The sequence below is a fragment of the Fundulus heteroclitus genome, chromosome 19 (assembly GCF_011125445.2).
Source record: "Fundulus heteroclitus isolate FHET01 chromosome 19, MU-UCD_Fhet_4.1, whole genome shotgun sequence".
Taxonomy (NCBI): Eukaryota; Metazoa; Chordata; class Actinopteri; order Cyprinodontiformes; family Fundulidae; genus Fundulus; species Fundulus heteroclitus.
Genome location: NC_046379.1, coordinates 25,732,556 through 25,758,215, shown reverse-complemented (window position 1 = coordinate 25,758,215; position 25,660 = coordinate 25,732,556). Strand labels below are relative to the sequence as shown.

The following is a 25,660-nucleotide window of genomic DNA, read 5'->3' as shown; positions in this document are numbered from 1 at the left end:
ATTGGAGACTGAATTGGGGTGAGGAGCTTAATCAAACATTTTTCCAATTAACATCCATGCAGTAAATCACGTGTTTTTTTTTTGGATTTAGGCCCGCACCACCTCCAAATGAGACTTAATATTTATTGGCCGGCAACTTGAATGTGGTTGAAACACTAACATAGTGTTAACAGCAACAGAATTCGACCTTCCGTACAATACAATATACACAATTTTACACGGGTGTTCCAATATTTCGTTAATATTTCCAGTATTTATTATGAACTGTGAATCTCTCCACCCGAACTCCCACCCCAAAAAATTATCAATAAAGGACTTTTTTTTTTTTTAACAACAAAATTTCAGGTCCTTGAGCTGATCTGGATTAAAACAATCTCAGAGACATTTCTTATGTACAAATATCTGAAATGGCATGCATTTATATTCATATTTATATTTTCCACTTATATCCCCAAATAAAATCCAGTGCAGCCACCTGCCATCAGAAATCACAGAGGTTGTAAATAGAGTCCCGCTGCATGTGACTGAACTCTGTTTTGTGAAGGTTTTAGACGTTAACGAACATTAGTGAACGAAAAAGCATTATGACGATGACCAACGAGCACAGGAGTCAGGAAGGCTGTGCTGAGATTTAAAGCAAGGTCACTTCCAACATCTCCCTGAGGAAATGTTAAGTCTGTCATATGTAAAAAAAAGAGTTTGGCCCATCTGCAAAAAATACATAGAAATGGCTGCTTACCTGAAATGACAGGCTGAGCAAGGAGAGCATTAGAGAAGCAGCCAAGAGGCCCATGGCAACTGATGCACTTTATCAGGTGGTGAGAATGTGTTTGCAGGACAACTATTTGTACACGCTCCACAAATATAACCTCCAGGACAAGAAGAAAGCAGTTGGTGAAAGGAAACACTAAGCTGCTCCGCTCGCAGTTTGTCACAGGCCATGCAGGCGACAGAGCAAACACGTGGGAGAGGGTTGCTCTGGTCAGACGAGACCAAAACTGAACTTTTGGCCTACATGCAAAATCTTATGCGGGGTAGAAAAGTAACACAGCACGTCGGCCTAAACACGCCGTAGCCATGGTGAAATAAAGCGGAGGCTGCCAAATGCTGAGGGAATGCTTTTCTCCAGCAGGAACTGGGAAGCACGTTAGGAATAAAAAGTAGATGGGACGCAGACGAATACAGGGCGATTCAAGAAGAAGAGGCTGCGAAAGACTTGAGACTGAGGCAGAGGTTCATCTTCCAGTAGGACAAAAAAAAAAAAAAAACCTACAGCCAGAGCTGCAAAGAAGTTAAGTCCAGATCTAACTTCGAATGTTTCAAGACTTGAACGTCTTATGTTTACAAAGGCTCTCCAACCAATCGGACGGAGCCTGTGCTGGTTTGCAAATCGGCATGGACCAGGACGTTCCTCTCTAGATGAGCAGAGCCGGAAGAGACTTGCAGCTTTAGTCGTGGTTAAAGAAGGAATTACATAGCATTGACTCGGTCGACTTAAAAAAAAAACAACAACAACCACCACCATCTGCAATATTCATCTGTGTGCAAGAAATAAAAACTACTTTTTTAGTTATACACTATTTCTTTGTCTGCCATATAAAATTCCAGGACATTATGGCGAAGCTTGTGGTTGTTAATGTGACAAAATGATAAAACGTTTTGTATGACGTTGTAAGGCAGTGGACAGATAGTGACTTATTTATTTCTACACAGGAGATCACTCAGTGGGCCCAAAACCAAAGTGCAGCACATGTAAAAGCAGATTATAAAATAACCATTTATGTGGCTGAATGCCTAATCCAATAAGATCTGGGCCCTTGTTTTTCCCCATCACCGCGCTATCATGTGATCAATTATAAAACACACACTGCAGCCTATTCCAGATAAGGGACCAAGTGTTAGAACTGTGTAGACTTCAGACCGTTCTCATCAACAGCACCCTCCTGTTTTCAGCATTATGTGGCATTTCTGAACTTCAGCCCGTACAGAACTGAACTAACTCCATTAGGAAGAAGTAGTGCCTGGAATTAATCCCACAAGATTTTCTGCTCACACACATCTGCTGTAATTACATACAGAATGAATCCAAATACTACCAGAAGGGGCTTCAGATCGTTTCTGTTTTAACAACAACCTCAATTAAACATGCGCACCGTGTGCTTGCCCAACAGTGAAGACACAGAAGGTGAGACGAATAAAAACATTTAGAAGAACGTTTCTGCTGTGCATGTATTTGGGTTCCATCCCAAAGCAAGAGGCGGCTCGACGTCAAACGTACCTCTAAACAGACCCTTGTTCTAACACACCATTTACACATCCCAGCCGAGCTCTGGAATAAACCGTTTAAAACATAAACAAACAAAGACATCAAAATGGTTCTTTTTCACGTGTTCTTTTTGGTGATGACATTTCTTGGATCTCATTCATTGTTGCCTTAATGCAGCTCCCTTCTTCGCCCCTAAAGCGCCTTCTTGCATTGACTTCTACTCCATTTTAGATCTCTCCATCTTAGTTTTCAGGATTTCCTGAGAAGAGAAACACAGAGGTTTATGCCCAAGCAAGCAGCAGCGCCACTGTAATATGAAGGCAAATTAAAGAACAATCGGATCTCTTTAAATAGCCGAAACCATGACTAGAATCATGGGATTGGCGTTGGGGGGGGGGGGGGGGGGGAAAGAAAAAGATTTTACCTCTTCCTCATCCAGCATTACAGGCAGAGCTCTGTATGAAAAAGGAGGGGGAGAGAGGTCAGAATGTTAGTATGCTGCTATTTAACAATTATTCCCTGACCTCTTAAATCTCAACCGACTCTGTTCCTTCAAGTCATACAACTATCTAACCTGAAATAATGATATACTGAAACAAATTGAATGTCCATACACCCTTCTATACCGTGGAGTTCAATCAAAAAATACAATCCAAAATAAGCTGAGGCGACCTTTAAGTCCCTCGGGTGATTGTACTGAAAGACTTACACATCAGCAACGGAGGTAGGAATGTTCTCTTCCACCCATTTCAGGTCCTCATCCTGACAAAAAAAAATCCAAGATTTGAAACAAACCGAAGCTTGAGGGAACATGTTTAACGTCACAAAGAAGGTTAGAGAACAACTGAATCTACCTCTTTACTCAGGAGTTTCTGGGAGCCGTTAGCGTCAGGCTTCGAGCCCCTCATCTTCATTCCTTCTAGACATAAAAATAAACGTATTAATGTTTATGTAGCACTGTCTGTATGCTGCTCAGCTGCTGAAAAAACTCCCTGAAAAAGAGACGTGTTGAAACTGTTTGCTTTTTTTTTTTAAATCACGACTGAAAACATTACGACTTACTGCAGCTTTTGGATGAAGAGTCTTACTATTTGTCCGATCAGTGATGAAGAGTGACTGAAGCATAAGACTTAAGATTATATCGCATTCTGAAATGTGTTTCTATGTACACAATGCTTTTTGCAAGCGTGTTTTTATTTCAATGTTTCGCCTTTGATTTTATATAAATGATTCTATATAAATGCACTTGCCTCGTCTTGTCTTCAGTAACAGTAACCCCGTAGTAACACTGACAACGTGGATTTGCAGTAAGATGAAAGTTGCTGCCACAGAGCACTAAAATGAAGAAAAGCTCTTAAACCAAAATCAAATACTCTAAAAACCAATTACAGTATCACGACAGAAGATGGTTGAGCAGATATTTTTTTAACGATCACAGAAAAAAGAATGAAATGATAAAGAATCTTAAAGCAGAGTTAGGAATCTCAAGCAAGGCTATTGGAGTGTTTTTAACTGTGTATGTAATTACTGACAGTTTGACTGAAATTAGCAAAAAACTTTATTTCATATACAGCCTTACAAAAAGCAATCACTCCTCTTGAACTTCTTCATATTTCATATAAAAAGTATTTTATTGTGATGTTGTACCAGACCAACACACAGTAGTACACACCATGTTCCGATTGAAAATCTGAAAAGTGTGGCGTGCATTTGTGTTCAGCACCCTTAAAGGGTAACTCACCCCCAAATCAAAGTGTTTTTTGCCAATTAACCTTTAACATGGCTGTCTAGGTATCCAGATCATTATTTTGACAAATTAGTGCATATTTGTTGAAATCCTGCTTTTGTCAGTGTGGCGCCCTCCAAGGGTTAAACGGGTGTCTTGGGTTGAACTTCAAACCAAATATTGCCATTGATTCAAAAGTTTTTTGTGACGTCATTTGGAGTAACTGACATCAGTAGACCTGCTGCTGTGGGGTATAAAAGCAGCTCTGTCTTAAAAAAAAAGGGGCCTAAAATCCATATTGCACTATATTGAGCAGTTCACCTTGATAATGATAACTGCACTCTGGTGCACAGTTTCCATTCATCATTGATGTAATGTACAGTCAGACTCATGAACGGGTCCATCGTGCAGCTGGATCAGACCAGATGTGGCTGCAACGTACTTAATAGCTGCTCCTCGTTCCCTCGACTAGCTCTACCACCGCTGACGCAGATAAACCATTTGAAATTTCCTTAAATTTCTTTAAATTATGGAATGACGCAAGTATGGATTTACGAATGTGTAATTCATTAATGGTTTTCAAACTAATTATTAAGGGGACAATTTTTGAGGGCTATAAGTATAAATAACTTTGCATTGTTAAACTGCATCTGGTGTGGTTTTTATGGTTTATTTTTTCATCTTTTTTATAATTGTAATTATTAATTTCTATATTTAAGTAATGACATGTTTTTTTGCTCGTTATGTTCTATTTTCTTCTTTCCTATATTGCAAGAACAATGATGGGTAGTTAAATTTGATGTGTAGGACACGTACAAATATAAGCATCGTGCTTCCGTCGGTAACTTTTCAGTCATTTTTCTGTTGATGAGGTTTGTCTTGTTGTCTGTAGTGCTGACAGATTATTTGATGATTCACTGAAAAAAAAATTAAAATAAAGCCTCACCACGTCTTTCACTGCTTGTTACGGATTGGATGGTGTGGGGTCACGTGATTATGGGCTATACACATTGCATAGCATCTTACAGGGGATGACCTATACACAGCCAACCAAGATGAAAACAGCTTTTCTTTTCATTTTCTAAAACACCGAAAATACCAACATGGGAAAAATTACGGTTATTGACGGAAATTTCGGTGACTATATATCTTCGGTTTATCGCCAAGGCCTACCATGGGCCCCTCCCCACTACCCTAAGCGCTGTCTCACAGTCAGACAGCGGCTGCCCCTGAAACCCGCCTCCAGTCAGAGCAGAGAGGAGATCAAACATGTGCAGTTTCCACATTGCAAATGAATACTGCAAACGTAAAGCTGTCGGCGATCCCACCCTGGATTACAAAGAGGGAAATAAATATTATAGTATATGATTGGACTGATCCGGTCCTCCACTACCTCAGCAAAAGGGGAGCTAAAACTGATAAGGCTCCGGCCCACTGGGCTCCACAAAGACTCGCCCAACCTCCGTTGACGAGGTCAAAAGACTGAACCGTGGCGTAACTACCAGCATAACTCTGCTCACTCTCCGTGACTCAGTATGGCAAATCAAGCTAGCCGCAGCTTTCCCTCTTCCTGAGCACAGCCCTGAACGTCACCTTGAACACACCATCCCCATGAGTAAATATGGTGGTGGCAGTATCATGGTGAGAAAATGATTTTGAGTTGGTTCACACAGCATAAATTCCCCATAAAATAGACTGAAGCTCGGTGTGTAAAGTAATAACAGCAAAGTGGTATGAACACTTTCAAAGGGGACTGTAAATACAGATACAAGCCTCTCAGGCAGTGATGACATCCTACTGCTATTTCCTTTATTCGTTTTTACTTTAACTGTTAAATGCTGACCTGTATTTCTTGGATAAAAACCCAAGCAGTTCTTACCAAAAGCTTCATTCATCATTGGTTCTTTTGCCTCATCTTCTTCATCGTCTTCGTCAATAAGAGGGGAATGAGAGAACCTGAGATAAGACACAACACAGACTGAACTTAGCTCTCAGCTCTGTAATTGAAATGAAAAAAAAAAAACATATCTTCTTGGCCCAGGCTTCACACCAACCTCTGGCTGTTTGCTGAGGGTCGCAGCAGCACCATGATGACCAGCAGCATGGTGGAAAACAGGAGACGCCAGAAGGCATCGTCTACCCACAGGTCCCGCCAACTCTGAGGGAACATGAAGGAAGGCGGGCTCATTTTTCATCCTCTGAACGCAGTAAACAGAAATCTACCCGAGTCGGCGCGCGAAACAAACTGACCGTCTGACAGTCGACCAGCCGGAACACCTTGGTGGTCCAGATGATAAATATGACGGAAACTGTGGACACAATTTAAACACGGATCAGATTCTGGTCTCTGCCATCACTCACGTGACACATAAAACATGCAACACAATGAAATACTTGTCGGTTATTTAAATGTTTAAATATTTGCGATCACAGGAAAAAGGAAGTTGACCCCGTTAAAGTCTGTTTTACACACCTGGGTAAAATCGACATGAGCTTTACCAGGTTCTAAAGGTATTTAACCCCTTAATGCCTGAATGTATATGCAATTGTACAAAGAAATTGCATTTTGTGTGTTTTAGCTGTTAATCAGATGTTAAATTAAACAATAATTTGAACAACGAACCTAGCGTTAGTTTAAATTCAGATATGATGCTAATTAGCCGCACCAGGCACTTAAAGAATCAAACAAACTTTTCAATGCTAAACAGCATTTGCTTCTTGCCGGGGACCATCATTTGCAAACCCACAAACAACGCTACATAATATGTAAAGAAAAATCCACCTTTCAAATGTTTTTGTTACTTTTATTTACTGTTCAATAATTATTGCATATGTTCAGCATCATGATAATAACTAAGATGTTTTCAACACTGTCTTAGGTTCCCGCTGAATAACATGCTTTTCAACAAACTGTAGATGTGTTAACCAAAGGAATTCAAAGCTCTCTCAAATGTGTGTGTAGTGGGAGGGTTGGGATTGTCCGTCAGTAATTTTCCAACAGTAAACCTTGTCTATGTTTTGTTTTGAGTTCTTTTAAAGTTGAAAAGCCAGACCCACACAAGTAGGTTGTTGCAAAAGGTAGAATGTATGTCAGTGGCAAGATGGGACAGTCCTTTCTCACACAGACAGGGGACGAGCCTCAAAGTTCAGTTTTAAATATCCTGAGTTTGTCATCTCAATATGAAATATTAGTACAAGTCATACTTCATAATAATAATTTTAAAATATGTAATTATATTTTTAATGATAATGATAAAATTGATCAGATTCTAATTTTATCCTACGCAATATGCCTTACCCAATCAGCAGCCAACAGGAAGCCAAAATCAAGGGTTTTTCTTTTTTTGTTGTTGAAGCAGTTAGAGCTGCAAAGGGCAGACCAACATCATATTGAACCCTATAGTTTAAGAATGGGATGTCCCTCAACTTCATATAAGAGTCAAGGCAGGTGAGTAAATACTTTTGGCAACATAGTGGAGTTGTCCTTTGGAAAACCAAAGTAATGAAAAAGTTACATTTCTCTATACTTTCTTTCACTTTCTATAATCTTTTACACTCTCATCCAAAACTGGAAATTGGCCCGAGGAAATATGTCTCCAGATTTTTCAAGAATGCGTAGCAACCCTTTTACACTTGCACTGTGTTTTCCCTGATGGTAAATTTGAGAGAGTGACTTCCTGGCATGTGTGGAGTTTGCTCGTTGGACAAATTTGGCAGTGGAAAAACTTCCTTTAACACACTTTTATCTCGTCAAGGACAAACCTGTGAGAGGCTAATCATCCTCTGTGTTCTGGCCACAGAGAGCCTAGAGTCTGAAAACAAAGATTTTCTTGAGATTAGGAATCCTGTAGCGGTAAAGGTCGATCAAAGCTGTCCATACTGGGAAAGAGTCTAGCTTCATTTTGTGTAACACCGAGCAAGCTTGTTCTGATCAAAGTCTTGTATGTTAAACCAGTGGACTGTGAGTGCAATCCGCGATTTAAAAAAAAGATTAAATCCAAAAAAATAACTACCAACTTAAAAACCCACCAATTTTACTGATTTAGATCAACAAACAGAGACTAAAGATGAGTTATGCTGGTATAAACTCAACAGGCTTTGGGTTTAGTTTTCTCTTCCCACACCGGCTTTAACTCACCGACAACAAAGAAGATGAGCGTGTTGGTGAAGTGCTGATATAACGACAGCTTCACCACATTCCTGCGGAGCTTCAGGAGACGCGTGGTTTGTGACAAGCTGATGAAAATGTAGGCGCTGATTAAGGAGAACCTTGGGGCGTACAAAATGGAAAATCAACACTTATCCGGCATGGAAACTCCTTCGGAGAATCCCCGACTGGAGCTGATCCAACCCACTTCTGGGAAATGTAAAAAGGATATCCACCACATGACACACGAGTCAATGAGAGAGAGGCTCAGATTAGCCACCAGAGCGACAGTTCCATAGAAACCCTGCGGAAACCAGATGAGATTAGAGATGAGAGGAGATTTGATAAAGGTCGACCGGAACAAAATATGTTCAGCTCTAGATACTCCAGCTTTCAGTTTACTTACAGTGACTTGTAAAAGTATTCATACTCATACTCATTAAATCCACAATTCCCAATGTATTTCAATGGGATTTAATGTGACGGACCAATAGAGTAGTGCAAAAAACAAGATTGGCAGGAGACAAATGCAGGATTTTTAGGATTTCTACTACATTTTCACATGCGAGGCGTGCATTTATATTTATCCTCACTGAGTCTATACATTGGAGGTTCCCCTTATCATTCAGTTCCAAGGGTACAGCTCTACAAGCTAACCCTAACCCTAACCCTGGGGTCTTGGGTTTTCTGGTACAGTTTTGATCTCATCTCACCAGATTACCTTCCAGCCTGGATATGCTGGCGCCCCTCATGGTTTAACACAATGTGCAACTGGCTTTCTTCCTGCTACTTGTTATTAAGGGCCGGATTTATGGAAAGAATAACTAATAGTTGTTGTCTCCTTACCTTACCTGAGCTAAGGATTTCTGCGGCTCCTCCAAAGTCCCTTCAGTGCATATTTATGGGGATTATTGGCTTTATATCCATCAAAGTTTGACTCCAAATGGACAAAATGACAAAATACTTTTTAATATGCTTCCTTAATGTTTACATTTTTAGAAAAGTTTATTCTTCTACCGTTTACTGCACACAGCATTTAATTACACTACCGCTTGACTGTTCTTTTGTGTACATAAGGAACATTATTTTTATGCCGCATTTTTTTTTGGACGGGTTTGACGACTGGACGTGAACAAGACGCAGAACTTTCGTCTCTGGTTTGGTTCCTAAGGCTTATTTAGGGGTATCAGAGGAGGTGGGGCAGTATGCAAGTTCACGTGACACTTTCTTTAATTTGTGAAAAAACAACAATGAAAGCTAAGCCACGCATCAGGCAGAAGGCCTATGAATGCTTTTAACAGAACTGCGTGTGGTTTATCAAGGCCCTAGACAGGCCTTCTCTTAACTTCATTACCAACCCCTAACATTTGCAGTTTAAATGTGTGCCATATAAAGGGGACCGTCACTTACGCCTGTCACTCTCAGCACGCCGTCCACGGAGGAGAAGAGGAGGTAGAGAAGGCCGACGGCGGCCAGCCGATGCACTGTCGTACCCAGCCGTGGTCTACACCGCAGGGAGAAAACACCGATTATTCAGAGGCAGCTCTGCGCCCGTTTCTCGGCTGTCAAAAGTGCTGCTAAATACATCTCAAAGCGCTTGACATACTTAACTATGCCATAACCAAGACTGACTATGAGAACCAGGATTCGAGCCAGGGATCTTTTGAGCGCAGAGAGAAGCTCGGCGAAAATCACCGCACCTAGAACTTGAGAAACGAAAAAAACCAACGGAGAGCGTGACGGACACGGCGGGTGATTTAAGGAAAAGCAAACATGCCCGATCCCTGAAGCCCGAGTGTCCAACCGTAGTCTCCTTTGTAGCGGATGCTCTGGTACTCGGAGTAGAACACAGCTTTCTCCAGCATGCCGAGGATGATGACCGCGCCGATCCAGAACTGGATCCGCAGCAGATCCCTCCAGTAGCAAGCGCACCAGAAGAGCCAGAGCGCCCCGAACAGGACGTAGACGATGCACATCACCATGAAGAACTGGGATGATGGGGGGGGACATGCAGCTTCACTTTAATGCCATCCAACTGCAATGGAATAATGTACAAGGCTAATATAACCAGAAGAAGACCACCACAGAGGAAATCTACACACGATCATCAGAGGCCAGTCCGCTGGGGAGGAGTAGTCGTGTGGTCCTTTCATCTCCACTTTCACTGGGGATTTCAGGAGAGATCTGTCACAAACGATCCCGTTTAAAAACCGAAAAAATTAAAAGTTCCTAAAACTGCATTCTGACTTGTGAAAGCGAAGCTGAGCTGCTCGGCGCCGACGTCTTCCTCCTCGGCTCCACGGAACAGCACCTTCACTATGAACAGGTAGGGACCGTCCTCCCAGGCTTTAGCCACCGCGCCCACATCCTGCAAAACGGGACGGAGGCTCTTTAATGCGACGCAGACGGAGCGTTCCGTCACAAACAGCTATTTAATAAACGTTAATGTAGGATTATGGCCATTATTAGGTTTGATGCATTAAAAGCCTTCCTCACCGGCTTGTCAGGCCAAGTAAGAGTCTGATTGGAAGGGTCACTCTGAAAGACAAAGTTCAAGTAAACACGAAGCACCGACAAGACCGTACGGCGGCGGCAGACACAATGAGCTTTTGGACGGCACGGTCAATGAAATCAAACCGCCACCTTTGGACTGGACAGTGGCTGATAAGGGTTGAAGTCTGGGAAATAGACCTGCAAACAGCAGAAGACAGAGGGAAGTTGAACTCAAGGATTTTCGGGTTTTTCCGACGCGCGCTCAGACGCCGTACGTTCCGCCGCGGGTCAGACACGGCGGTCCGCTTTTACCTTCGGGGTGAAGAGGGAGGAGGTGTTCTCGAAGTACATGTAGCCCTGGCTGTAGAAGCCACTCCAGGCATCTTTCAGCATGTGGTCCATGCCGAACATGTTCATGGCGTTGCTGTCCTTCAAAAACAGAAACACGAAGGCAGTGGGTCACAACTCCCGCTCTGTCACCCGTCTCCGGTTCAGGATTTACTAAGCGGGCCGACACTTTCATCATTTGCAGAAAACGGTCTGTCACGGTAGAAATGATTTTCTACTAAGCATCTTTTTTTTTTTTTCCCCCACAATATTCCACACTGGTTGGGACGCAATCCAAAACTTTGGTGCATTCATTTGCCTTTTTTATTTATTTTTTTTACAAATAAAAATCTAAAACAAATGTGGCGCACATCTGTGTCTAGACCCCCCTTATTTTGATGCCCGTAAATAAAATCAGGTGCATCTGCCAGCTGTGCACTCTACAAATCTTGTCTTTCATAGAATAGTGGCAAGAAGAAGCTTTGTTTGTTGACAGAAAGCCCTAGCAGGTCATGTTTGCGGTCACAAGGCGTGAAAGTAGGACGCAGCGACCATGTGGGAAGAAGGTGCTCTGCTCAGGCGGAGACCGATGCTGAAGTTTCTGGGCCTACGTGCAGGGTCCGAAATTTAGCTCTCGCCGGACGCCAAATGTGAGTAAATTTGACCGTTTTGGCGGGAAAATTACAGAGGGCTAGCTGCCGCACGGCGAGTAAAAGTTTGTACCAAATAAATCGTGTTTCTCAGTCATCCCTTGAGTCCTTATGTTCCTCTGCTGTCAGCTTGTAGGACAACAAATGTCCTACAACGTACACAAACACTCGCACGCGTGTCGCGAGAACGACAGCAGCTACGTCACGTCCGTCCGCTGACGGCTAGCAGTTAGCTCAGGCTAATTACGTAGCGGGATTATGTGGAGCTATTTCGCAGGAGTCAGCCAGACTTACTTTGGCCGGTAAACAATACGCTTGGTCGGTTGATTTTAAACGTCCGCCGTTTAAAATCAACCGAAGTTCATTTCAGACACTGCCTACGTGTACGAAAAAAAATCCAAAACTCTAAACGTGCCCCCGTAAACAGCACGGTGGTGGCAGCATCATGATGTGGGGATGCTTTTCTTCAGCAGGGATACGCCAGACGGAGTTGAAGGGAAGGCGAAGGGAGCTAAAATCAGGACGGTCCTTCGCCTTAGATCTGGTCTGCAGGGCAACGAACGTCTGGGAGGGGCTTTTTGTTGTGTAAGAAAGAAATGCGAAGATCTCAGACTGGGGGAACTTGAGATCCATGACAAGACAAAATAGTGTGAGCATCTGTAATAAATCACCGTGCAATGGGTCGAACCAGCGCAGACAGATCCCTCAGAGCAGCCGTGTAACAGATTACAGTCCCAAACGTCGACAAACCCAAGCGTAACTCACTGGTGTGTTGAAGACCTCGTTATAGCAAACGGATGAGCGCAGGTACCAGCTGATGTTGAAGGCCAGGTTTCTGTCACATGATCCTGTGTCGTTCAGAACTGCAGGGAGGACAGCAAAAAAAAAAAAAAAGGATTATCAGGCGATGTGGAAAGAGAGCTCTGCAGGTCAAACAACAACCCGTCTCTGAAAAACGCCCAGGTACGAAGAAACGTAGCTTTAAGCTTTAAGCCCGGAGAAATGAACGCAACACGCGAATCGATGATGTAGTCTGGACTACTTACACCTCATGAAGATGGTGGTGTTGGCATACAGCGTCTTTCGGAACACCGCATACTTTGTCTGAAAACACAACGGAGAAAAACAGTTCCATCAAAACTGTCCTTTTCTAACTCAGAAAATTCAGGGAAGGTTTTCTACACATCTTTCAGTTCCAGATTTCACAGCCCTTTTTTTTGTTGTCACACTTTTAATTAAGAAATTGAAAAGTTCAACGTGGGTTTAATTGATCTACAGGATGAGCTAAGGTTTCAAATGTGATGCATGCAAAAAAAAATAAAAAAGAAGAAGCAAGCAAACAAACAAACAAGATGAATGGATGGGGATAAGCCACTAGAGGATTAAGCCATTGTTTATTATAGTGCGGGGGGAAAGCCACATAATAACTGTGATCTATACAGGGATTTCATAAAAGGGAGGCTTTAATTCAGAGCATCTATTTGTTTGGTCCTGACAGATTCATGGCCAAAAAAATGTATTTAAAAATCCTTGATGAGTTTTTAAAAACTTTTTCTTGTCCCTTTTATTGTTATTTCTATGACCACAACAAAATATCTTGTTTTGAACTCCATATAGCCGTCGCCTAATTGGACGGATGGCTTCCCAAACAGGTGAATGGACTGGATAGGTAGATGAGTGAACAGATTGATGCTTGGATCAGGAATGGGACACAGGGAATCAGGTCTTGTAATGCTGTTTCTTCATCCATACTCATCCAGTTTTAAGTATTCCATAAAGAAATACTTCATTGCTGCACTCCAACGCTCATTCATAAATTTCCTCAGTTTACATATGTATTTTGTTTAATTTTTAAAACATCCTTAGCATCATCAGAATCCCTGATCTTAAGAGTAACAAAAAACGCAACAGCATTCTTTTATATTTTTCTTATTATTATTTTGCTGGCAGGATTACCTATTTTAAATGGCTTTTACTGTGACAGATCCCTCCACACAGAGGAGATAAGCTGCATTTAGTCTATTATGGACACAGCACCTTTGATTCATTCTGTCTACCAGGGAGAAGAAAAAGCCCGGGGATTTCCAGAATGACCAGCATGTCAGCTGTCATGCATCACCAGCCTTCCTGACAGGTGGACGGAGGAGAGCTTAGCTAGCAGCTAGTTAGCTGCCTTAGCTACCAGCTGCTGAATGGACACTTAGCTGCAGAAGACTGGGGGGGTTTCTCTGTAGAAACGCTCATGCTGAAGGTGAAACACTGACCGAATTGATGTTTACGCTCCATACTGACACCTCCGCCGCTCTTCCCAAGTGAAAGCCGAACGCTAAGAGCACCAAGCACAGGCGACGAAACGGGGCATCCAGCATCTCCATTTAGAACACACACCACAGGTCCGTCGGAGTCGTATCCGCCTCCAGGTCCGGCTGACTGCTTTTCCCTGCACTGCGAGCAGTCACCACCAGAGGGAGGCAGAGATCGCTGAACGACTCAATGGAGGCCACGGGCCAGCTTTTCATCTTAATGTTGTCTGAATTAAAAAATATGTAAATAGAGAATCATTTCTCTTGTTGGATAATGGCAATCTTCGAAACATATGGAAGAGGATTAGTGCCATTCAAAAAAAAAAAAAGTCTATTTCATTCTGACTTTTTTCTCAGAATTCTGAGATTAAAGTCAGAATTGAATAGACTTTTATTTTATTTTTATTTTTTTTTAATAACCCTAATCCTCTTCTGTAGAAACATGAATTTCACAGCTTGGGAAATTTCCGGTGGAGCTTAGAATTCAATTTATTTATTTATTTTTTGATGATAGATATTTTCAAAGATGTGTTTGTTTGGCTTTTAAGAACGCGTAAATAGTATTTTTTCCCCCCACAAACAAGAGCTAATATATTTATTCAGAGATGTTTGTAAAAAAAAAAAAAGGTACTGTGTGTAGAGTGAATTATGTAACACACAATTATGAATTTAGGTGATGATTAAAAACACCAAAATAAATAAATCTGACAAATAAATGAAAAAGGTGGCTGTTCCGGCAAGTTCAAACAGATTCACAGTTTAACTCTATCCAGCTACTGACTGTCAAATACTAAGTACTTATGTAAACGTCTGAATTAGAAAATTATATACACATACAATCCTCTGGAATAGGACTTGCAACCCTAAGACATAGGTTTGCCTACTTCACTCATCAAGTCTCAGGTTTTAGGATGGGCTTAGAGGGGCTTTAGCACATGACCCCATTTTTTCTGGGGCCCCAAAACTAAAAAAAAAAATGCATGTATCACAAACATGCATGTTTTTTTTTTAAGTAAAACTCACATCTGGGTGAAGTGTTTAAACATTGTTGGGTTTTTATGAATAAACAACAAACAACTATGTGTTAAATCAAGAAGTTATAGTACATCATTTCAGGAATAACACTGAGCAGTCTGCTAGAAAACATTTTTTAACCAACTATGCATGAAATCTTCTATTATCATGCATAATGTTTATGCCGGCCTACCGATCAAAGGTCAAGGTCAGTCTTATTTGTATGGCACATTTCCAATAACTTGTGCTGCACAAAGTGCTTTCCAAACAAATCAAATGTAATTTGACGGAGTAAACCCCGTGTGGATAGGGTACAAAAACGAACATCTTTCTACATCCGGCCCTGGAAAGAGCCACTGGAAAAGAAAAGTTATGAAGCTGCAGCAACCAGATGCCTAGCAACTGGTCCTCCATATTGAAAGATATCTAATGACGAGTATCTGATCCATCCAATGGTTCAGGAAAGTCCCTCTGGGAGGTAACCAGAAATTTACTGGAGGGCAAAATGTCTTAACAAACACATGATCCCCAAAACGAGTTGGGTACGGTATACAGACAAATATATCTGGGCTTCCCTCACAGACATTGTAACCTGTCAAAATAACCTTTATAACCGGTCCAATAAAGGTGATAGGACAACATACAGATGGATGGATGATTATGTTAAATTAAACTTTAACTAGAAACAAGGGGACAATCACCAGAAAAAAAAACTTTGGAACATTTAATTTATTTAATTGTCTCGGTTACAAAATCTCTTATCCACATGGCTCTGTTTATGGAAAATCGGGTTCAGAAAGGAAGTCTTAGAATCCCCTTTTTAGACAAAGCTTTAATATTACGAAACTAACATTTACCTAAACAATGAAAAATAATCTGTATCTAAACAGATTATTTCAGTAACGTCACCTCTTTCAGCCATACTGCTTGTCTAAAACTAAAGAAAAACATTTATTGGTTGATCAAGAATTTTTCAGCATTTAGTTTCCACTTCTTTGTGCTGTTGCTTGAAGCTTCATGTGGAGAATTGTTCGTAAAGCTGTCGTGCTCTTTAGTCAGGAACATCTGTCAAGGCAAACGTAGATCATGTATGAAAAAAACGACATTACATTCATGCAAAAATGCCCTGGATTGCGATGAGCACTGAGTCATTTTGGTTCACTGATAGGAGAACCCATTAGGGAGGATTGTGACGGAGAGTCAGAGACGGTTGGCAGGAATTTTTGATTGCAGTTTTGGAGATTTGTTTTTGGATTTGGCGGTTGGCCTAAACTGGTGAGTGACTGGGTCAGAATGGCTTCACAGGAAGAAGATGAAGAGGACGAAATGGATTTTGGTGAATGGTTTCAAGTATCTAGAATAAGAGAAAGAGGTAAGGCAGATACAAGGCGTAAGGACAGTGGCGGTTCTAGACCAAATTTACCAGGGGTGCCAAGGTGGGGCCAGTGTTTTTTCACAGGGGCACAGAACAAAAAAATTAAACAATAAAATGGCAATATTTAACTGTGTAATAATATTAAGTGAGCCACTTGTGGCTCTGGAACTGCAGGTTTCAGACCCCTTATCTAGCAGTTGAAAACTTGCCCCCAGCTCAATACGGCTAAAGCTAAACGTGAAACATCTTAATTTTTAAATCCTTCTAAGAGTAAAACTGTATAGGTAAAAAATAAAATTGGTCAAAGTAACCAATCAGTTATGGTTTCTTTGCCATTGCAAATAATTATGAGAAGTTCATTTAACATCATGCTTTTAGTACAGGGGCCATGACAGGGGCCAGGACCATTTCTACAGGGGCATGGGCCCCTGTTGGCCCCTGTCTAGAACCGCCCCTGCGTAAGGAGGAAGGGAGAATTTCAAATAAAAGAAGTTTGGGTGAAGATAGTTTTGAGGAAGGAATAAGGATTATCCGGAAGAAGGTAGGCGGGGGGAGAGTTCGAAATAATCCTTAAATTTAGGAAGGAAGATGAAGAAATGAATCCAGCTACATTATCTAGGGAACTGAAAAACAAGGTGGGAGATGTAGAAATGGCAAAAGTCCTTCGAGATGGGAGTTTGGTGATAAAATGTAAAGATGAAATTAAGCTAAATAAGGCACTAAATATTGAAAGCATCTGCAACAATTCTTGAAGACAATAAAGGGTCTAGTGAGGTGATTTCTCACCATTTGTCTCAATGGTGAGAAAAACAAAAAAAAAAATGCAGAGACGGTATTTTGGAGAAAGTTTTGTAATTCAGTAGGAAGAGAAACAAAAATAGATAAAATATGAGGAATGAATAAAAGAATGAATGGGGTGAAAAGAGAGTTTGTCTATCCAGAGAACAATAAATTAATTAATGTACTATTTACAAAAGCAGAGCTAAATGGGGCTATAAGGAAAACAAAGAGGACAGCTCCAGGAAAAGATCAAATATGTTATATCATGATAAGTCAACTTAGTGATCAATCAAAGGATATTTTGTTGGAATTATATAATCGAGTTTGGGAGGAGGGAAAGCTGCCAAAGGTTTGGAAAGAAGTTGTGATCATACCAATAGGTAAACCCAAGAAATGATAGGCCTATTGCATTAACATCTAATATTCGTAGAATAATGGAGAAAATGATTAATGACAGGTTAACATGTTATCCAGAAAGGAATCAATATATATCTAGATGGCAAAGTGGATTCAGAAAAGGAAGGACTACTATGGATCCATCTCTGTGTCTGGAACATGAAATTAGAAGAGCACAAGTAAATAGAGAACGTGTAGTGGCTGTATTATTTCATATTGAGAAAGCATGCGATTTGATGTCGAGGGAAGGACTGATGATCAAACTGGTGAGGATGGATATTAAAGGTAGAATATGTAGGTGGTTAAAATATTTTTTTAATTAGAAGAAAAATACAGGTCAGAATAGGAAGGAGTTATTCTTCAAAATATCTTTTTGAAAATGAAACACTTCAAGGAAGCATAATAAGTCCGTTACCTTTTTCTATGATGATTAATGATGTCTTTAAACATATAGAAAATGGGTTTGGGTGTTCTCTTTTTTGCAGATGATGGGGCAATTTGGGTGAGAGGTCAAAATATTGATTATGATATGATTTTTTTGTGAAGAAATTACAAAAAGCTATTAATGAGATAGAAGACTGGTCAGACAATTGGGGATTCAAACTTTCAGTGGAAAAATCTAAAACAGTTGTCTTCACATGGAAAAAAAATTACATTATGGTAAAGGTTAAATTATATAATCAAGAAATAGAAAGGGTTAAAACCTTTAAATTTCTTGGTTTGATGAATTAATTACATGGGAGTTTCATATTCAGAAAGTTATTGCTATGTGCAAGAGAGTTTTGAATGCTTGTTAACTTAAGTAAAACATAAATCAAAAGTATCATTAAACAAAGACTGAAGGAAACATGGCGAAAGCAATGGGAAGAAGAAAGGAGAGGAAGATAGTTTTATAGGATTCAATGGAAAGTCGGGGAAATGAGGATAGCAGAAAGAAACAGAAGAGAGGAAACTGTTATTTGAAGACTTAGATTTGGACATACTGGATTAAATGTCACACTATTCAAACAGGGAAACAGTTCAGGTAGATGAAGAATCAGTAGAACATGTAGTGATGTATTGTAAGAAGTATGAAGAAGAAAGAAGGAATTTGGTTAGAAACCTTACCAAGGAGAAAGTTTAATTTGACCTGGTGGATATTCAGCAGAAGTATTAAAAATGAATGTTATCAATATTTATTTCAATATGAAATAATATAAGGAATTATTAGGAGGATTTAGTATATATAAATTCATATGATAGATATCAGCATCTTTAGAAATACATAGTGCCATTCTGACCCACACTCCTCACCAAGAAGAAGAAGAAGAAACCATTAAGAGTTGATCATTTGCAGCTGTGGCGCCTACAGGCAGGTCTATTTAAGCCTCAGACGTCAGTTGCACCTTCAGCTGTGACAAGAACCATGGGAGGTGTCTGGATTCTGATCTTCTGCACAGTAACCGTTTGGCATACAGGTTTGTAAGGTTTTTTTTCAATAAAAGTTTGTTGTAAAATTGTTAACTATATGCCTTACAAATATGCTGCACTAATTTATGGTGAAGTTTCAGCTGTCTTTGTGGTTTAGTAAGGTTGATATGCTAGATGTCACTATGAAGAATCTTCAGAAAACAAAATGGTTAAAAGTTTTCTGTCCCTAGCATCTTGCTTGCCAATTGAGCAAAATGGAGGCATACAGTATGATGTGTCTCTGAAGAAAACTGCTTCACTCCAGTTATTGGCTTCCAGGTTGAGGCAAACTTCTAAAGGTAACTGTATGCCCTAAACATGGATTTGAGAACTAGTTTGACTGTACCATGCAATGTGATGTGCAATAAGTACAACGCTATCATTGACATCTGTTTCCTATTCAGTTCAACTGGACATCAATGAAGTGTCAAGTGACGCCGCCCACAATGTGTCAAGTGACGCCGCCCACAATGTGTCAAGTGACGCCGCCCACAATGTGTCAAGTGACGCCGCCCACAATGTGTCAAGTGACGCCGCCCACAATGTGTCAAGTGACGCCGCCCACAATGTGTCAAGTGACGCCGCCCACAATGTGTCAAGTGACGCCGCCCACAATGTGTCAAGTGACGCCGCCCACAATGTGTCAAGTGACGCCGCCCACAATGTGTCAAGTGACGCCGCCCACAATGTGTCAAGTGACGCCGCCCACAATGTGTCAAGTGACGCCGCCCACAATGTGTCAAGTGACGCCGCCCACAATGTGTCAAGTGACGCCGCCCACAATGTGTCAAGTGACGCCGCCCACAATGTGTCAAGTGACGCCGCCCACAATGTGTCAAGTGACGCCGCCCACAATGTGTCAAGTGACGCCGCCCACAATGTGTCAAGTGACGCCGCCCACAATGTGTCAAGTGACGCCGCCCACAATGTGTCAAGTGACGCCGCCCACAATGTGTCAAGTGACGCCGCCCACAATGTGTCAAGTGACGCCGCCCACAATGTGTCAAGTGACGCCGCCCACAATGTGTCAAGTGACGCCGCCCACAATGTGTCAAGTGACGCCGCCCACAATGTGTCAAGTGACGCCGCCCACAATGTGTCAAGTGACGCCGCCCACAATGTGTCAAGTGACGCCGCCCACAATGTGTCAAGTGACGCCGCCCACAATGTGTCAAGTGACGCCGCCCACAATGTGTCAAGTGACGCCGCCCACAATGTGTCAAGTGACGCCGCCCACAATGTGTCAAGTGACGCCGCCCACAATGTGTCAAGTGACGCCGCCCACAATGTGTCAAGTGACGCCGCCCACAATGTGTCAAGTGACGCCGCCCACAATGTGTCAAGTGACGCCGCCCACAATGTGTCAAGTGACGCCGCCCACAATGTGTCAAGTGACGCCGCCCACAATGTGTCAAGTGACGCCGCCCACAATGTGTCAAGTGACGCCGCCCACAATGTGTCAAGTGACGCCGCCCACAATGTGTCAAGTGACGCCGCCCACAATGTGTCAAGTGACGCCGCCCACAATGTGTCAAGTGACGCCGCCCACAATGTGTCAAGTGACGCCGCCCACAATGTGTCAAGTGACGCCGCCCACAATGTGTCAAGTGACGCCGCCCACAATGTGTCAAGTGACGCCGCCCACAATGTGTCAAGTGACGCCGCCCACAATGTGTCAAGTGACGCCGCCCACAATGTGTCAAGTGACGCCGCCCACAATGTGTCAAGTGACGCCGCCCACAATGTGTCAAGTGACGCCGCCCACAATGTGTCAAGTGACGCCGCCCACAATGTGTCAAGTGACGCCGCCCACAATGTGTCAAGTGACGCCGCCCACAATGTGTCAAGTGACGCCGCCCACAATGTGTCAAGTGACGCCGCCCACAATGTGTCAAGTGACGCCGCCCACAATGTGTCAAGTGACGCCGCCCACAATGTGTCAAGTGACGCCGCCCACAATGTGTCAAGTGACGCCGCCCACAATGTGTCAAGTGACGCCGCCCACAATGTGTCAAGTGACGCCGCCCACAATGTGTCAAGTGACGCCGCCCACAATGTGTCAAGTGACGCCGCCCACAATGTGTCAAGTGACGCCGCCCACAATGTGTCAAGTGACGCCGCCCACAATGTGTCAAGTGACGCCGCCCACAATGTGTCAAGTGACGCCGCCCACAATGTGTCAAGTGACGCCGCCCACAATGTGTCAAGTGACGCCGCCCACAATGTGTCAAGTGACGCCGCCCACAATGTGTCAAGTGACGCCGCCCACAATGTGTCAAGTGACGCCGCCCACAATGTGTCAAGTGACGCCGCCCACAATGTGTCAAGTGACGCCGCCCACAATGTGTCAAGTGACGCCGCCCACAATGTGTCAAGTGACGCCGCCCACAATGTGTCAAGTGACGCCGCCCACAATGTGTCAAGTGACGCCGCCCACAATGTGTCAAGTGACGCCGCCCACAATGTGTCAAGTGACGCCGCCCACAATGTGTCAAGTGACGCCGCCCACAATGTGTCAAGTGACGCCGCCCACAATGTGTCAAGTGACGCCGCCCACAATGTGTCAAGTGACGCCGCCCACAATGTGTCAAGTGACGCCGCCCACAATGTGTCAAGTGACGCCGCCCACAATGTGTCAAGTGACGCCGCCCACAATGTGTCAAGTGACGCCGCCCACAATGTGTCAAGTGACGCCGCCCACAATGTGTCAAGTGACGCCGCCCACAATGTGTCAAGTGACGCCGCCCACAATGTGTCAAGTGACGCCGCCCACAATGTGTCAAGTGACGCCGCCCACAATGTGTCAAGTGACGCCGCCCACAATGTGTCAAGTGACGCCGCCCACAATGTGTCAAGTGACGCCGCCCACAATGTGTCAAGTGACGCCGCCCACAATGTGTCAAGTGCCGCGCCCACAATGTGTCAAGTGACGCCGCCCACAATGTGTCAAGTGACGCCGCCCACAATGTGTCAAGTGACGCCGCCCACAATGTGTCAAGTGACGCCGCCCACAATGTGTCAAGTGACGCCGCCCACAATGTGTCAAGTGACGCCGCCCACAATGTGTCAAGTGACGCCGCCCACAATGTGTCAAGTGACGCCGCCCACAATGTGTCAAGTGACGCCGCCCACAATGTGTCAAGTGACGCCGCCCACAATGTGTCAAGTGACGCCGCCCACAATGTGTCAAGTGACGCCGCCCACAATGTGTCAAGTGACGCCGCCCACAATGTGTCAAGTGACGCCGCCCACAATGTGTCAAGTGACGCCGCCCACAATGTGTCAAGTGACGCCGCCCACATGTGTCAAGTGACGCGCCCACAATGTGTCAAGTGACGCCGCCCACAATGTGTCAAGTGACGCCGCCCACAATGTGTCAAGTGACGCCGCCCCACAATGTGTCAAGTGACGCCGCCCCACAATGTGTCAAGTGACGCCGCCCACAATGTGTTCAAGTGACGCCGCCCACAATGTGTCAAGTGACGCCGCCCACAATGTGTCAAGTGACGCCGCCCACAATGTGTCAAGTGACGCCGCCCACAATGTGTCAAGTGACGCCGCCCACAATGTGTCAAGTGACGCCGCCCACAATGTGTCAAGTGACGCCGCCCACAATGTGTCAAGTGACGCCGCCCACAATGTGTCAAGTGACGCCGCCCACAATGTGTCAAGTGACGCCGCCCACAATGTGTCAAGTGACGCCGCCCACAATGTGTCAAGTGACGCCGCCCACAATGTGTCAAGTGACGCCGCCCACAATGTGTCAAGTGACGCCGCCCACAATGTGTCAAGTGACGCCGCCCACAATGTGTCAAGTGACGCCGCCCCACAATGTGTCAAGTGACGCCGCCCACAATGTGTCAAGTGACGCCGCCCACAATGTGTCAAGTGACGCCGCCCACAATGTGTCAAGTGACGCCGCCCACAATGTGTCAAGTGACGCCGCCCACAATGTGTCAAGTGACGCCGCCCACAATGTGTCAAGTGACGCCGCCCACAATGTGTCAAGTGACGCCGCCCACAATGTGTCAAGTGACGCCGCCCACAATAGTTGGGGCACACTGTAGACGCCGCCCCACAATGTGTCAAGTGACGCCGCCCACAATGTGTCAAGTGACGCCGCCCACAATGTGTCAAGTGACGCCGCCCACAATGTGTCAAGTGACGCCGCCCCACAATGTGTTCAAGTGACGCGCCCACAATGTGTCAAGTGACGCCGCCCACAATGTGTCAAGTGACGCCGCCCACAATGTGTCAAGTGACGCCGCCCACAATGTGTCAAGTGACGCCGCCCACAATGTGTCAAGTGACGCCGCCCACAATGTGTCAAGTGACGCCGCCCACAATGTGTCAAGTGACGCCGCCCACAATGTGTCAAACTTACTTTTTAAATAAATTTTAATGAGGATATACTAAATTGGGTTTTGAGAACTTTGTTCCCACTTGTCCAAAAACTGTTTTCCTTCCATTTAAACCAGGTCATAACAGCCATCTGAGAAATGTGTGGGGGCAGGGGGAAATGCACAATGTGTGGCATTCAAATTCTCAGCCATGCATTCACTTAAATACAGACTCTTACATGGCAAGGGAGGGAGCAGTTTCATGGATCAAAGATTATCTGGCCCATGACAGGGTCTCCCTTATCAGAATTTGGATGCACAGCATCCTCCAGGATGAAGACTTTCAATGGGTCTTAAGTCACTTTTAAGAATTTCTTTTAATGTGGGGGGTGGGGACAATTGCTTACCTCCTATTTAAACAAATGCCTTCTAATTTTTCAGATATTTTACTTTTCTGTGGTTGCCATAGTTAACCTTTGAAAAAAGAAATTGGTCTGCCAGGTCTTAACTGCACACTAAGACTCAAGTGCTTTGCTTTAACCATTTATGGTTGACTGGGTGTGCAGAACATAAGGCAAAACTTTGTGTCCAAACATTCAGGTGCAGCTGATTTATAAAGGGAAATTGCATGCTGGTGAGCATATGCATGGTTTTATAAGACTTTATACATCTTTATATGTACTTTATGGATTCAAAGCAATGTTTTTTAAAATGAGGCCCAGATCATTAAGCATGAAATGTCTTTCCAAAATTATTTGAAATATGCCAAAAGCTGGAGTGAGTTCTGTGCAGACATTAAGGGCTACTCCTTGCACAGGCTAACAAGCTGTAAAAGCAAATACCATTGGTATTAATTGGCTTAATATTGATTGAAATGTATTAAGTATATTAGCATCAAACTTGATCTTTAATGTCATGTTCTAGCACAGGGTTGGCCAACTCCAGTCCTCAAGTCGGTGTCCTGCAACCTATTAGATGTGTCCCTGGTCTGACACCCTGAAGAACCTGACTGCATACAGAGGAGCTATTTGTTTCAGGTGTGTAGGGCCAGGGGAACCTCTAAAAGTTTCAGGACACCGGCTCTCGAGGACCGGAGTTGGCCACCCCTGTTCTAGCATAATTACATTTTTGATGAAACAGAATGCATATATAGATATATCCTGTCCCATGGAGTTTAAATATCTCGGTCTTATTCATGAAGGAGGGAAAGCTGGAACGGGAGATTGATGAATTGGTGTTGCATCTGCAGTGATGCTGTACCAGTCTGTTAAGAGAGCTGAGTCAAAAGGCAAACCTCTCGAATTACTGGTTGATCTATGTTCCCATCCTCATCTATGGTCATGAGATTTGTGCGGTGATTGAAAGAACAAGATTGCTATCCTGATCCAAGCGGCCAAATTGAGTTTTCTCCGTAGTGTGTCTGGGCTCTCCCTTAGAGATAGGGTGAGAAGCTCTGTCAAGCGGCGGGGACTCAGAGTAGAGGCGTTGCTTCTCCACGTCGAGAGGAGCCAGTTGAGTTGGCTCAGGCATCCGGTTAGGATGCCTTCTGGCCGCCTCCCTGGTGAGGTGTTCCAGGCACGTCCCACCAGTAGGAGCTGGCCCAAGTGGCTGGGGAAAGAGTAGTCTGGGCTTCCCTATTAAGACTGCTACCCACGCAACCCGACTCTGGATAAGCGGAAGAAGATCCGTGTGTGTGTGTGTATATATATGTCTGTTTGTTTTGGTGCACACACACAATTATACAATTGCATAGCAGTACACAACCAGTGCTGCAAATGGGGCCCTTAATCAACTCAAGCACAGGGAGCCATATCTTCCCAAATTTGGTCAAAGTATATTGAACCGTGATTCTACTGCACTATACTTCAAGGATTCCCTACCTATTCTTTGGATTTTGGTATTTAGCTTGGGTCATATGTTTCGGGTTTCCTTTTAAAAGTTTTTCACAATAGTGTGCTGGAATAAGGGATGTTCACAGATAGACCCTAGGTGGGGCTGGAGACCTGCCCTTTCTCTTCTGTACAAAAAATGCCCTCCTGAAAACACATTTTTCTTCTTTCTTTTTTGTTTTATTTCTTACAGTGATTTTATTGCAAATACAGAAGACAAGTTATCTCTGTCTGTTAAACATTTTATTTAATTATATATTTTAGGCCAAATGAGCTGGGTATCGATCATTAATAATTCCTTTAATAAAGATAATTAAATGTCAGGCATGTATGCTAAGTTGCATTTCCCATTGGTGTGTGTGTAAAAATATGGCATGGACAGTGAATTTTAACATGTAAATAGCAGACATCTTGTCTGACTTAGCTAGCTTAGCTACTTTGGGATGCTGCTGCACTATGATGCATATTGCATATCGCATTATCGTGTGTTATGTAAATAGGCTGG

At 43.4% G+C, this 25,660-nt stretch overlaps 1 protein-coding gene and 1 long non-coding RNA gene across 4 annotated transcripts; one reads left to right on the top strand and one right to left on the bottom strand.

The window, feature by feature from the left end:
* Positions 1–1,406: 1,406 nt before the first annotated feature.
* Positions 1,407–14,049, bottom strand: LOC105939546 (transmembrane protein 87A). Of its 3 annotated transcripts, none has more exons than XM_036150675.1 (20): positions 13,874–14,049; positions 12,656–12,713; positions 12,375–12,472; positions 10,945–11,061; positions 10,780–10,830; positions 10,636–10,677; positions 10,387–10,507; positions 10,242–10,303; positions 9,944–10,127; positions 9,746–9,845; positions 9,550–9,643; positions 8,372–8,443; positions 8,131–8,239; positions 6,243–6,301; positions 6,047–6,150; positions 5,872–5,948; positions 3,121–3,185; positions 2,976–3,028; positions 2,691–2,721; positions 1,407–2,525 (listed from the first exon to the last, which is right to left on the bottom strand). In XM_036150675.1, exons 1-20 carry the CDS (start codon positions 13,982–13,984, stop codon positions 2,484–2,486), a joined length of 1,650 nt encoding a protein of 549 aa, XP_036006568.1. In that variant the 5' UTR covers positions 13,985–14,049; the 3' UTR covers positions 1,407–2,483. The 3 variants fall into 3 exon arrangements, with proteins under 3 accessions (XP_036006568.1, XP_036006570.1, XP_036006569.1); XM_036150677.1 differs by having other exon boundaries at positions 3,121–3,182; XM_036150676.1 differs by having other exon boundaries at positions 10,783–10,830.
* Positions 14,050–18,874: 4,825 nt separating this feature from the next.
* LOC118566921 lies at positions 18,875–19,439 on the top strand. Its single transcript, XR_004933358.1, has 3 exons — positions 18,875–18,934; positions 19,118–19,225; positions 19,331–19,439. It is a non-coding gene; the product is annotated as an uncharacterized LOC118566921 (long non-coding RNA).
* The last annotated feature ends 6,221 nt before the right edge of the window (positions 19,440–25,660 follow it).